General features: G+C 37.1%; 1 protein-coding gene across 3 annotated transcripts in view; it reads left to right on the plus strand.

Annotated features, from left to right (window-relative positions):
• TBC1D32 (TBC1 domain family member 32) overlaps nt 1–13,370 on the plus strand; it is a 193,552-nt gene that overhangs the window by 103,506 nt on the left and 76,676 nt on the right. For all 3 annotated transcript variants that reach the window (XR_011258768.1, XM_069599058.1, XM_069599056.1), the window contains exons 23-25: nt 10,020–10,142; nt 12,120–12,228; nt 13,156–13,252. Coding sequence is in view for 2 of the 3 variants with exons in the window: in XM_069599058.1 (XP_069455159.1) it covers nt 10,020–10,142; nt 12,120–12,228; nt 13,156–13,252 (329 nt within the window). In the remaining variant the exon portion in view is untranslated. The remainder of the gene's footprint in view (nt 1–10,019; nt 10,143–12,119; nt 12,229–13,155; nt 13,253–13,370) is intronic.

A 13,370-nucleotide genomic window follows, 5' to 3' on the forward strand; every position in this document is an offset into this window, starting at 1 on the left:
ATGCTGATGTAATTAATGAACCCATTAAGATCTGTTTATTAGATGATTACATGATTGAGTATTAAATGGCACTTGTTGTCAAGGCTTTATGCATGATTATTAAAGTATACATTCTTTTATTGATATTTTTAATTTGTTCATATTACATATATGTTTATACTTCATATGAATAAAATGCTATACTTTTTCACATTATCCACTCTAGCATAACATAAGTTTTTAAATGAAATATTAAAAATACAAATACTACATAAAACATGAGCTTAACAAGGTATTGTAAATTAAATGTCTACATAAAATCCCAGTCAACTAAATAAAGAAAACTTACTAGTACCATGCATTTGTTGATCATGACTGCCTCCCTTCTTGCTAATGGGTAAACATTATTCTGACTTTTATGCTATTTACTACTTTGACTTATTTTTATTTTTTACTCCTTATTTTTGTATTTCCAAAAAATACATTTTAATTTTGTTGCTTTTTGTTCTTTCTTTTAGTTTTAGCATAGACTATATCCTGTCACATCTGACGTCTTATTTGTAGCATTATATTTCTAAGGTCAATGCTCGTTGCTATATAATATGCCATTAGCAGGTGTAGACTGTATTTTGTTTATATATTATGCTACTACCAGACTTTTGGGGTATTTACAGTTCTTTAGTTTTAGCTGTCATAAACAACTTGCTCCACATGGAACATATAGATACATATCTCTGTGTACATACATATACATAATTCTTTTGTGTTACAGAAAAGATATCTAAATATTTAAAGAGATTTCTGAACTTCCTATTCTATTCAGTTAGATTTTTGTTCATCTTTGTACAAATATTGCATTGTTTTAGTTACTATAGCTTTATAATATGTTACAGTAATTATAGGATGATTCCTTCTACTTTGTTGTTTTTCAAACATCTTGGCTACTTTTAGTCCTTTTCTTCCCATGTAAAGTTTAATATCACCTTGTCACACAAATCAACCCATTGGGATTTTAATTATCATTGGATTGAATCTTTAGATCAATAGTGAGTGAACTGGCATCTTTATAATGAGTTTCCAATCTGTAAACATGGCATATATCTCCATTTAAGTATTCTTTAATTACCCTCATTAGAACATTGGGTTTTTTCCGTAGGTCTTATATGTATTTTGTTAATATCTGTAGCCTTATGTTCCTTGGTATATACTACAGTGCATGGCAGTATCTCCCAGTCCTTTAAGAGCATGGACTGTGGAACAACATTGCCAGAATGATTTTAGACAAGATTCGTAACTCTCAATGCTTCCATTTCCTCATCTGTGAAATGGAGACAGTAACTATACCTTCCTCAGAATTACTGTGAGACTAAATATGTCACATAAATCTAGAACTGGTAGTGAGAGTCGCTCAGTCATGTCTGACTCTTTGAAACCCCATGGACCTATACAGTGTATGGAATTCTCCAGGCCAGAATACTGGAGTGGGTAGCCTTTCCCTTCTCCAGGGGATCTTCCCAACCCAAGGACAGTACCCAGGTCTCCCTCATTGCAGGCAGAATTCTTTACCAGCTGAGCGACCAGGAAAGCCCAAGCATCTGATAAATGTCTGAGATTGTATAGATGTACAAATTATTAATTCATTCAATTATTCTGTTTTAAATGCTTTTAGCTTGTTAGTGGAGGCATTTTGTTGAACTCTAACCAGAAGCTTTGTAGCTTAAAATAACACACATTTATCTCAGTTTCTGTCAAGGTACACCCTAGCTTGGTCCTTTTGCATAGTCTCATAAGGCTGCAAACAAGGTGTCAGATGGGGCTGTGATCTTATTTGAAGCTCAAGTAGAAAACGGTCCGTTTCTAAACTCATAGATTGTTGACAGAATGTAGTTCCATGATTTTAGCACAGAGGGTCTAGTTTTCTTGCTGCTTAGAGGCCAGAAGCCCTTGCAGCTTGCCAGTGTAAGTGTGCCATCAGTGCTTCCTTGTCACTTGGTTTTCCCCAACATAGCTGCTTGCTTCTTCAAAGCCAACAGAAGAAAGAGACACTCCACCAAGAATGGCATCAGTTCAGTTCAGTCGCTCAGTCGTGTCCCACTCTTTCAACCGCATGAATCGCAGCACGCCAGGCCTCCCTGTCCATCACCAACTCCCGGAGTTCACTCAGACTCACATCCATCGAGTCAGTGATGCCATCCAGCCATCTCATCCTGGGTCGTCCCCTTCTCCTCCTGCCCCTAGTCCCTCCCAGCATCAAAGTCTTCTCCAGTGAGTCAACTCTTCGCATGAGGTGGCCAAAGTACTGGAGTTTCAGCTTTAGCATCATTCCTTCCAAAGAAATCTCTGGGTTGATCTCCTTTAGAAAGGACATGTTGGATCTCCTTGCAGTCCAAGGGACTCTCAAGAGTCTTCTCCAACACCACAGTTCAAAAGCATCAATTCTTTGGCACTCAGCCTTCTTCACAGTCCAACTCTCACATCCATACATGACCACAGGAAAAACCATAGCCTTGACTAGACGGACCTTAGTCGGCAAAGTAATGTCTCTGCTTTTGAATATGCTATCTAGGTTGATCATAACTTTTCTTCCAAGGAGTAAGCGTCTTTTAATTTCATGGCTGCAGTCAGCATCTGCAGTGATTTTGGAGTCCCCAAAAATAAAGTCTGACACTGGTTCCACTGTTTCCCCATCTATTTCCCATGAAGTGATGGGACCAGATGCCATGATCTTAGTTTTCTGAATGTTGAGCTTTAAGGCAACTTTTTCACTCTCCTCTTTCACTTTCATCAAGAGGCTCTTTAGTTCCTCTTCACTTTCTGCCATAAGGGTGGTGTCATCTGCATATCTGAGGTGATTGATATTTCTCCCAGCAATCTTGATTCCAGCTTGTTTCTTCCAGCCCAGCGTTTCTCATGATATACTCTGCATAGAAGTTAAATAAGCAGGGTGACAATATACAGCCTTGACGTACTCCTTTTCCTATTTGGAACCAGTCTGTTGTTCCATGTCCAGTTCTAACTGTTGCTTCCTGATCTGCATACAGGTTTCTCAAGAGGCAGGTCAGGTGGTCTGGTCTTCCCATCTCTTTCAGAATTTTCCACAGTTTATTGTGATCCACACAGTCAAAGGCTTTGGCATAGTCAATAAAGCAGAAATAGATGTTCTTCTGAAACTCTGTTGCTTTTTCCATGATCCAGCGGATGTTGGCAATTTGATCTCTGGTTCCTCTGCCTTTTCTAAAACCAGCTTGAACATCTGGAAGTTCACGAAGTTCGCGTATTGCTGACGCCTGGCTTGGAGAATTTTGAGCATTACTTTACTAGCGTGTGAGATGAGTGCAGTTGTGCGGTAGTTTGAGCATTCTTTGGCATTGCCGTTCTTTGGGATTGGAATGAAAACTGACCTTTTCCAGTCCTGTGGCCTCTAAGTTTTCCAAATTTGCTGGCATATTGAGTGCAGCACTTTCACAGCATCATCTTTCAGGATTTGAAATAGTTCAACTGGAATTCCGTCACCTCCACTAGCTGTGTTCATAGTGATGCTTTCTAAGGCCCACTTGACTTCACATTCCAGGATGTCTGGCTCTAGATGAGTGATTACACCATCGTGATTATCCAGGTTGTGAAGATCCTTTTTGTACAGTTCTGTGTATTCTTGCCATCTCTTCTTAATATCTTCTGCTTCTGTTAGGTCCATACCATTTCTGTCCTTTATTGAACCCATCTTTGCATGAAATGTTCCCTTGGTATCTCTAATTTTCTTGAAGAGATCTCTAGTCTTTCCCATTCTGTTCTTTTCCTCTATTTCTTTGCATTGAAGAAGGCTTTCTTATATCTTCTTGCTATTCTTTGAAACTCTGCATTCAGATAGTTATATCTTTCCTTTTCTCCTATGCTTTTTGCTTCTCTTCTTTTCACATCTATTTGTAAGGCCTCCCCAGACAGCCATTTTGCTTTTTTGCATTTCTTCTCCATGGGGATGGTCTTGATCCCTGTCTCCTGCACAATGCCACAAACTTCATTCCATAGTTCATCAGGCACTCTATCTATCAGATCTAGGCCCTTAAATCTTTTTCTCACTTCCACTGTATAATCATAAGGGATTTGATTTAGGTCATACCTGGATGGTCTAGCGGTTTTCCCTGTTTTCTTCAATTTCAGTCTGAATTTGGTAATAAGGAGTTCATGATCTGAGCCACAGTCAGCTCCTGGTCTTATGTTTGCTGACTGTATAGAGCTTCTCCATCTTTTGCTGCAGAGAATATAATCAATCTGATTTCAGTGTTGACCATCTGGTGATGTCCATGTGTAGAGCCTTCTCTTGTGTTGTTGGAAGAGGGTGTTTGCTATGACCAGTGCATTTTCTTGGCAAAACTCTATTAGTCTTTGCCCTGCTTCATTCTGTATTCCAAGGCCAAATTTGCCTGTTGCTCCAGGTGTTTCTTGATTTCCTACTTTTGCATTCCAGTCCCCTATAATGAAAAGGACATCTTTTTTGGGTGTTAGTTCTAAAAGGTCTTGTAGGTCTTCATAGAACCGTTTAATTTCAGCTTCTTCAGCGTTACTGATTGGGGATAAGAATGGCATAAGTAATCTCAGTTCTGTACTTAGCAAGTTCCTCATATTATCAGGATAAGAATGACATAGTCTTCTGTAATCACGTTCAGGTAATTCCATCTGTCCAATCACCTTTAACTATTCTGACTAGAAGCGAGACACAGATCCTACATACATTTCAGAAAAGAAAATCACACAAAGACATAGGTACCAGGAGGGTGAGATCATGAGGACTACCCTAAATGTCTACCTGCCACAGAGCCACTTTTTTTCTAATAAATAGATCCTCTGTGACAATACCCTGTTTTAAGCTAGTGCCTTGTCTAAATTATCACTATATCTTTTTCTACAGTGGTACCTCTGCTTGTGTCCCTGCCTAATTTTGGCCTGTTCTGTACGCAGCAGTCAGAGTGATCCCAGTAAAATGCAAATCAAGTAGTCTCAGTTCTGTACTTACCAAGTTCCTCATATTATCAGGATAAGGCAAGACTTCAGTGGAATTTATGTGTCACCAAAGTAAGGTACAGACTTCCTGCAGTGACCTGAGAGTCCTGTATGATCTTGACCCCTAATTTTACTCTAACCCCATCTCCGAATACTTCTCCTTTGCTTTTTCCACTTCAGGTACATTGGCTTCCTTGTGCTCAGTTGCTCAGTCATTTCCCACTCTTTGTGGCCCATGGGCTATAGCCGGCCAGGCTCCTCTGCCCATGGAATTTTCCAGGAAAGAACCCCTGGAGTGGGGAGCCACTTCCTACTCCAGGGGATCTTCGCAACCCAGGGGTTGAACTCGCGTCTGGTGCATCTCCTGCTTTAGCAGGCAGATTCTTTACCTCTAGCGCCACACTGACTCCTTTTCTGTTCTTCAAACAGGCAGGTGTGCTCTCACCTTTAGTCGCTAGCTCAAGCTATTTGCTGTCTTAGAGCAGTTTTTCCTCAGATAGCTCCATGGGTTGTTTCTTTCTTTCTTTTAGGTCTTTACCCAGTGTCACCTTGTCCTAACTACCTTATTTTAAATTGAGTACAGTGATCCATCCCTGCTGTTCTCTTGTTATGACTCCTTACTCATTTCCCTGCTTTAGTTGTATCTGTGCTGTGTTTTAAGTTTGCATTTTGTTCCTTGTTCCCTCTGCTAGTATTTTGGCATTCCGTAAGGACTGGGATTTTTGTCTATTTGTGTTTGTTAAGGTATCTTCAGCACTTAAAGCAGTAGTAGGCACTTAGTAGGTATTTAGCCAGTATTTCTTAAAATTAAGTAAACTGAATTTTATATCATGGGGATGAGTAGTCTCCAAATAAACAGTTTTATCATCTTCTGATAATGAACAGCATTATTTCTTTTCAGGTAACATTCTTTTTCTCATCTTTTTTGCATTGGCTTAAACTTCTAAAACAATGCTAAATAATGGACAGTTTTGCTTTTCTCCTTACCTCAGTGGGAATGCTTTTCCCCTTTATACTTTCAGCTCTTGCATTGAAATGAATTTGTCTCCTTAAAGAAATAACCTTTTTTTAAATTTAATTAACATTTTTTTGAAAATATGGAGTAGACTGTGAATGTTGAATCTTAAATCAAGGAGCTTTTAGGCATCTGGTCAGATGATTATTTGATTATTTTCTATTGCATATGGATGCCATGAATTACCTCAGGAGATGTTTTAACATTAAGCTAGCCTTTTCTTCCTGGAATGAACTGTATTTGATCACAGTATGCTGTTCTTTTAATTTATTGCTGGATGAAATTTGTGAAACTCTCCATTATTCCGAGTATTTGATTTTAAAAGTAAGATTTTAAAAGTCTTACCTCATTTGAGAAAATTTCTATTTGTTGCTGCTGCTGCTGCTGCTAAGTCGCTTCAGTCATGTCTGACTCTGTGCGACCCCATAGACGGCAGCCCACCAGGCTCCCCTGTCCCTGGGATTCTCCAGGCAAGAACACTGGAGTGGGTTGCCGTTTCCTTCTCTGAAAGTTTCTATTTACTCATTCTCTAATGAGAATTCAGTCCGGACATGCATTTGCTTTCACAGATACCCTAACTCACCTTGGATCATCTTATTGTTCATCTAGATTCTATGGACTCCTCCTTTTAAATCATAAACTAGAGCATGCTGAGGTTGTTTTCACTACCAGTTCACTGATTTAATAGCCTGAAGAAAGTAGAAAGGTTACTAGATGCACCCTAAATCTTTAAGCCTTATTACTTAGTTTCCCTCAACTTGATTCTTATTTTTCTAACAAAACATCTAGAGTTATCCTTAGTATTTTTCTTATTTTTGTTCCAAATATTCAGTCTATCAGGAAATTCTATCTGCCCCTGACATATTTTAAATTCCTCTATATATTTGCATCTGTTTGTATTTTCTTTTGTTTATTCATGTCATTACTACAGGTTAAAAATGATCACAGTTTTATAATGTGTGTTAATATCTGATTTTAGACCTCCTCCCAGTGTGGTTTTGTGGTCCTGCTGGTGTTGAATGTTGCTATGGCTATGTCTGAGAACAGCTTGATTCCCTGCCCCCAGCCCCACCTCTCTTAGTGACTCTTCCTGGATACCCCAATGGTCTTTCTCTAAATGTAATAGCTTTACTGGGCTCTGTCTCAGTGTTGACTCTTCTGATTTCAGTTTACCTATGGACATGCTGTCACTTTATATACTTAGAGTTGTGGTGATTTTTTTCTTGGAAAGAATTTGACTAGTGTCTCTAAAGGTGTGTCCTGTTTGGTTATTTCGGTTTTCTCTTCAAACAATAATTTAAACTCTCTGTTTTCATTATATTTTTCGTACTTCTCTGTTCCCTATAGCACCTGTTCTGCTTTTAGCAGCATCTGTCCTTTTTTGCTGTTTGTAGTTGTGCTTTAATTCCTACGGCACTTTCATTTCTTCTGCTTCTTTCCTTAGCTCGGCCAGTTCATGTTTTATTTTTTCTGGTTGTTTTGCTGCTTCTTCCCTGTGTTTATACAGCTCTACTTTGTGCAAAGAACTTGTTGGACACTATTGCTTTACATTAAACGTTTTAAATAAAGAGATAATTGATGTATAATATTCTGTAAGTTATACAGCCTGTTGATCTGATACATTTTATATAACTTAAAAATTACAGACAATTATTTGGTCATAGTTTTCAAGTTGTAATGACAGCTCTCTGTGTGTATATGTATATGTGTGTTTGTGTTTGCCATCTGCTCATCCTGTTATTTCGTCCTTTTTCTTGGAGCACCTTTGGATGCATCCTGTGGTATTTCTTTTTGGAGGGATGTGAGTTTTTTCATCAGCTATTATTGGAAGCTTATGTTGAAGAGAAATTACGGTCATATTCCCAATTAGTTGAACCCTTCTTTTGGGCCTCAGTTTTGGGATTTGTGTATGTGTATGTCCCTGCTAATCTCAATATGGAGGGTAGTCAGTTTTAACTATTAATAATTGTCTCTATAACCTATAACCAGTAACTAATAATTGATTTGTCTGTGACTCCACCTTCTACCTGTTTGTTTATTATAGGAACCATAAAAGGACCAGAGATTTTCCTGCTTCTGTCTCATGAATTCTGTTTCCATTGTTGCAAACAGAGGATTAGGTTTTTCATCTGAGTATACTCATTTTTTTTAATGTTTTTATGAATTTGGGGGGGAAATTAACCTTTTTATTTTTCATTGGCAGCCATGATGTCCTTTCTTAGTTTCTTTCCTCCCATAGTCATCTTTGCCCAAGTTTGAGTGCCCTTGACTGTCCTTCAGCTCATTTTGTAGCTAAATATTTTTATAATCTTTTCTTTCCTTCTCAATTCTTGAGGTTATTTTTAGACTTAGAGAAGAGAAATACCAATTTATACTACGATCTTTAAACTAGAAGTCTAAGTAGTTTTTTTGTTTGTTTTATCTAGCACAAATATTTTTTTATAAACTAAATATGAAACATTATCTAAATTGATGATAGTAGATTTTCTTTTAGTTTTATATGCATTTGGTCATTTTCACTAAGTTCTGGGGAGTGATATTGAATTGTTCTTAAATGCGTCCATCAGATATTTTTCTGCAGATGCTGTCGAATAGGTAAAGCATGTGATTACACCAAAATTGAAAAACTATAAAAGATGGACTGTGAGAAATATTTTCCCTTAGTCTGTCAGATTACACCCCCGCCCCATCTAACAGTTATTGCCAGTTTCATTCTGTTCTTGGAGAGAAATTCTATGTAAAAACAAATATGTATTTACATGTATATTAAATGTTTCTCAATTTTTGTTCAAATGCTATCACTGTACACATTTTGTGCCTCTGCTTTTTTACTTAACATACCTTGGAGATGATTCCTGTGTTACTCAAAAATATACTTTCACAGTTTTTGGTTGAATCGTGAGTCAAGACAGAATCTTCAGATTTCTTTTATTTTTCTTTTTAATTTATAACTTCCTTTACCCCCTCTTTTTTAAGTGAACCTTCTTTTTTCTTTTCTTTTTTTCCTGAAGAAATACATAATATGCAGAAGTCTCCAAATTCTAGCTTTGGGTTGACTCTTTCTCCCTTGGGTGTCTTTTTACCATATTTCTCTGAGCCTTATATTTCCTGTAAACTGATAATGAGATATCTTGGATTGGTTAGTTTCAGGTTCAGCTTTCTTGGCAAGAATATTTCATAGACGGTGCACTGTACATCCTCTTGCATCACAATAGGGGCCATGTGATTTCTGTGTTCAGTGATGTTAAGATAGATCAGTGTGTTTAGGTGTTTTCAGCTCTATCTGACCGTTATGAAGTTAGCCATTGACATTTCACCTGGTGAACATTTCCTGTATTGATAGCGAAAAAATCCTGTCATCCCTTCTATATTTAATTTGGTGTAAAGTGATGGCAATCTGTAGTTTTTACAGGTTTGCTAATGTTCCCTATTTTTTTTAAGAGCGCTGTCTTTTTTAATAGTTTTATTTATTTATTTATGGCTGTGCTGGTCTTGGTTGCTGCTTGGGCTTCTCTCTAGTCGCAGCAAGTGAGGGTGCCCTCTAGTTGCCGTGCATGGGCTTCTCCTTGTGGTGGCGTCTCTTGCTGTGGAGCATGGGCTCTAGAGGGAGTGGGCTTCAGTAGTTGTAGCCCACAAGCTCTGTAGTTGTGGAGTATGGGCTTAGTTGCTCCACGGCATGTGAAATCTTCCCAGGTTAGGAATTGAGTCATGTCTTTCTCATTGGCAGGGTGAATTCTTTACTGCTGAGCCACCAGGGAAGACCCCTTAATTTTTAAATTATTAGTTGAGAAGATTCCTAGATTTAAATCAATTTTTAACATAGATTAGAAATTACCCTTGGTCCTTAAATAGTATTTCAATAAGAAAATCTTTTGAAGTCAGTTATTTAAAATATATATGAAATAACTGCCTAATTTTACTTACAAAATTTGTGTTTCCATGTATAGGTGTTTGAGACACCTAGAGACTCTCTAAACTTTTAGGATGTATTTTAGAATATCTATTTTTATTGTTCCTTTTTATATAGGTTGTTAAGTGTGGTATGCTGTGATCTAGACACTCTTCTTCTATTGGAGGCTCAGTATCAAGTATCTGAAATATTACTAAATGCTCAAGAAGAAAATACCCTAGAAACCTCTGAAAGTCACAGGTAAAAAAAAAAAATTACTAAGACAGAATAATAGCTTTCTTTACAGATATTCTGTTAAGACAGTAATTTTGGTACAGTTTATTTCATGTTTTCCATTATTTGAATTCAGTGGATTTAAATAAGAGTAAAAAGCAATTAAAGCATAAATGTCAGTTAAAAAGATTGTGAATGACATTTTTGGAATGGCTTTCAGAGTACTACTTTCTAAGTTTCTGTTTAGTTTTTTATGTTTTAGTTAAATACTGACTTTATTAAGTTGTGTCACCTTTAAATTCAGACTACATGAGAAAGATGACCCACTAAACAAAATGTCTGATTTTTGTGTCTCTTATAGAGGCAATTTTTACTTCCGTTTCTTAATTATGTTAGTTCACAGTCATAAATTCTGATTATTATGAAACAATGTTATGGTAATATCTTCAAAACTTCTTTCTACTAAAATGTCATACTTGACATTACCTTGAATTATTTGACATATGCTGGATACACATTCAATAGCTGGCATTATTTTTGTGTCCGTAATTTTAAAAAAAGTGTTGCTCCACCCTAGCTAGGCCTTGGAAAAATAGTATAGATCAGGCTATATTGCTGAATACTCTAGTTTTGATATAGAGGATAGTATTAACAGCTGCCCTAGTGACTCAGATGGTAAAGCGCCTGTCTGCAATGCAGGAGACCCAGATTCGATCCCTAGGTTGGGAAGATGCCCTGGAGAAGAAAATGACAGCCCACTCCAGTAATCTTGCCTAGAAAATCCCATAGACAGAGGAGCCTGGTAGGCTACAGTCCATGGGGTCACAAAGAGTCGGACACGACTGAGCGACTTCACTTCACTTCATTAACAGCTGCAGGAAGTGTGGAGGATGCAACATTTAGAATTTGAAATAGGATACTTGGCCTAGAACTTACAGCAGAAAGCAAAGAGAAACTAAAGAGCCTCTTGATGATGGTGAAAGAGGTGAATGAAAAAGCTGGTGTAACACTCAGCATTCAGAAAACTAAGATCATGGCATCCTGTCCCATCAGTTCATCGCAAAAAGAAAGGGGAAAAGTGAAAACAATGATAGGTTTTCTTTTCTTGGACTCCAAAATCACTGTGAACAATGACTGCAGCCATGAAATTCAAAGACACTTGCTCCTTGGAAGGAAAGCTGTGACAATCCTAGGTGGTGTATTAGAAAGCAAAAACATCACTTTGCTAGCAAAGATCTGTACAGTCAAAGCTATAGTTTTTTCTGCAGTCATGTACAGATGTGAGAGTTGGACCATAAAGAAGTTTGACTGCCAAAGAATTGATGCTTTAGAATTGATGCTTTTGAACTGTGGTGCTAGAGTCCCTCAGACTGCAGGGAGATGAAAACAGTCAATCCTAAAGGAAATCAACCTGAAAATTCATTGAAAAGACTGATGCTGAAGCTGAAGCTCCAATATTTTGGCCACCTGATGCGAAGAGCTGATTCACTGGAAAGGACCCTGATGCTAGGAAAGATTGAAGGCAAAACGAGAAGGGAACAGTGGAGAATGAGATGGTTAGATATCATCACTGACTTGATGGACATGAATTTAAGTAAACTCTGGAACTTAGTGGAAGACAGAGGAGCCTGGGGTGCTACAGTCCGTGGGGACACAAAAAGTCAGACACGACTTAGCAACTGAGTAACAACAACTAGAACTGAAGGGAACATTGACTAAAAATGTGGTAAAGTTGTTGTGGAAGTAATGCCTGTCTTCATGTCATTTCTTTTTGACATATAGCATTTGTCAAGAAAATATTCTTCATAACATTCCTTTCATTATATCAATTATATCTCCAATTCTTTGCTCCTTAGGTTGGAAAGCTGTAAGATAAAGGTGAATTTATCTCTCCCCTTTCTATAGAAACTGTATTGCTTTTTTCCTTATGCATTGTACTGACATGCTCTTAAAATTAAATCATATTTAATTAAGGCAGTAACAATTGGTATGTTTATTTTTCAGGGAGTTTATAATTGATAGCTTATCAGTAGAGAGAAATCATGTTCTTGTTAGAATAAATCTTATTGGTGGGCCAATGGAAAGAATTTTGCCTCCAAGGTTACTGGAGAAGGTAAGTGGAGTAAATGGAGGGGAGAATGTTTTTCAAATGTATTTTAAAGCAAGGTAGCCAACTCAAATGACAGTTAGGATACAAGTAAACAGTTCCTAATGAATATAGTATTTTTCATGACAAGATGTCACAAGTGGTAGTTTGTGTTGCAGAATAGGATATTATTTTATAAAAAACTAGTCATTTTCCTTATGTGTCTTTGAATTTTTTTCACTTTTAAAATCTTTCTCCCTCATGATACTTAATTTTTTTTTAATGTATATATATTTATTTTTTATTTTTACTTTATTTTACTTTACAATACTGTATTGGTTTTGTGAAGTGAAGTGTAGTCGCTCAGTCGTGTCCGACTCTTTGGGACCCCATTGACTGTAGCCTACCAGGCTCCTCTGTCCATGGAATTTTCCAGGCAAAGTACTGGAGTAGATTGCCATTTCCTTCTCCAGGAGATCTTCCCGACCCAAGAATTGAACCCAGGTCTCCCGCATTGTAGACAGACACTTTACCGTCTGAGCCACATGACTAATTTTGTTGAATTTCATTGGCAATATTGAGTACCTCTTTTTTCATCAGAATCCATAGAGTTTGGTTTTCTCTGGAAGGGTTTTTTGTTGTTGTTGTATGAAGTGCACTTGTTTTAACTCTTCACACCAAGAATAGTGAGGTCGAAATGATTACGGTGCAAGAGAAGTAGCTTTGTGAGCAGTCTGATTATAGAATTGTCATATTTGTCTTCAGTATTTAATGTTTCTGTATTTCATTTTAGTTAGTATCCATTAGAATATTGAATTATAAGATAGCTTTAAGTTAGTTACATTACAACTCTAGAATTTGCGAAACAAGAGCCAATTTAAATGTCACTTCAAAAAGTCTTAAAATTTGATATTAAACTACTTCCTAAAGTCATCTGTTTGGCTTCTTTTTTAGGGTGATGAACCATATCCTTGGCCAATGTTTTCATCATACCCTTTACCAAACTGCTATTTGTCAGACTGTGTTACAAGAAGTACTGATCTAAAACAAGGTAAAGTATTTGTCATCAAGTGCCATGTTTTAGTGCTTGTTTTTTAATACTTTGAAAAAAAAGACATAAAGTAATTTGAAGATGTTAACACTGTTTTTCTTTCAGTTTGTACATGTGG

This window comes from Ovis canadensis, chromosome 8, assembly GCF_042477335.2.
Source record: "Ovis canadensis isolate MfBH-ARS-UI-01 breed Bighorn chromosome 8, ARS-UI_OviCan_v2, whole genome shotgun sequence".
NCBI classification, from domain to species: domain Eukaryota; kingdom Metazoa; phylum Chordata; class Mammalia; order Artiodactyla; family Bovidae; genus Ovis; species Ovis canadensis.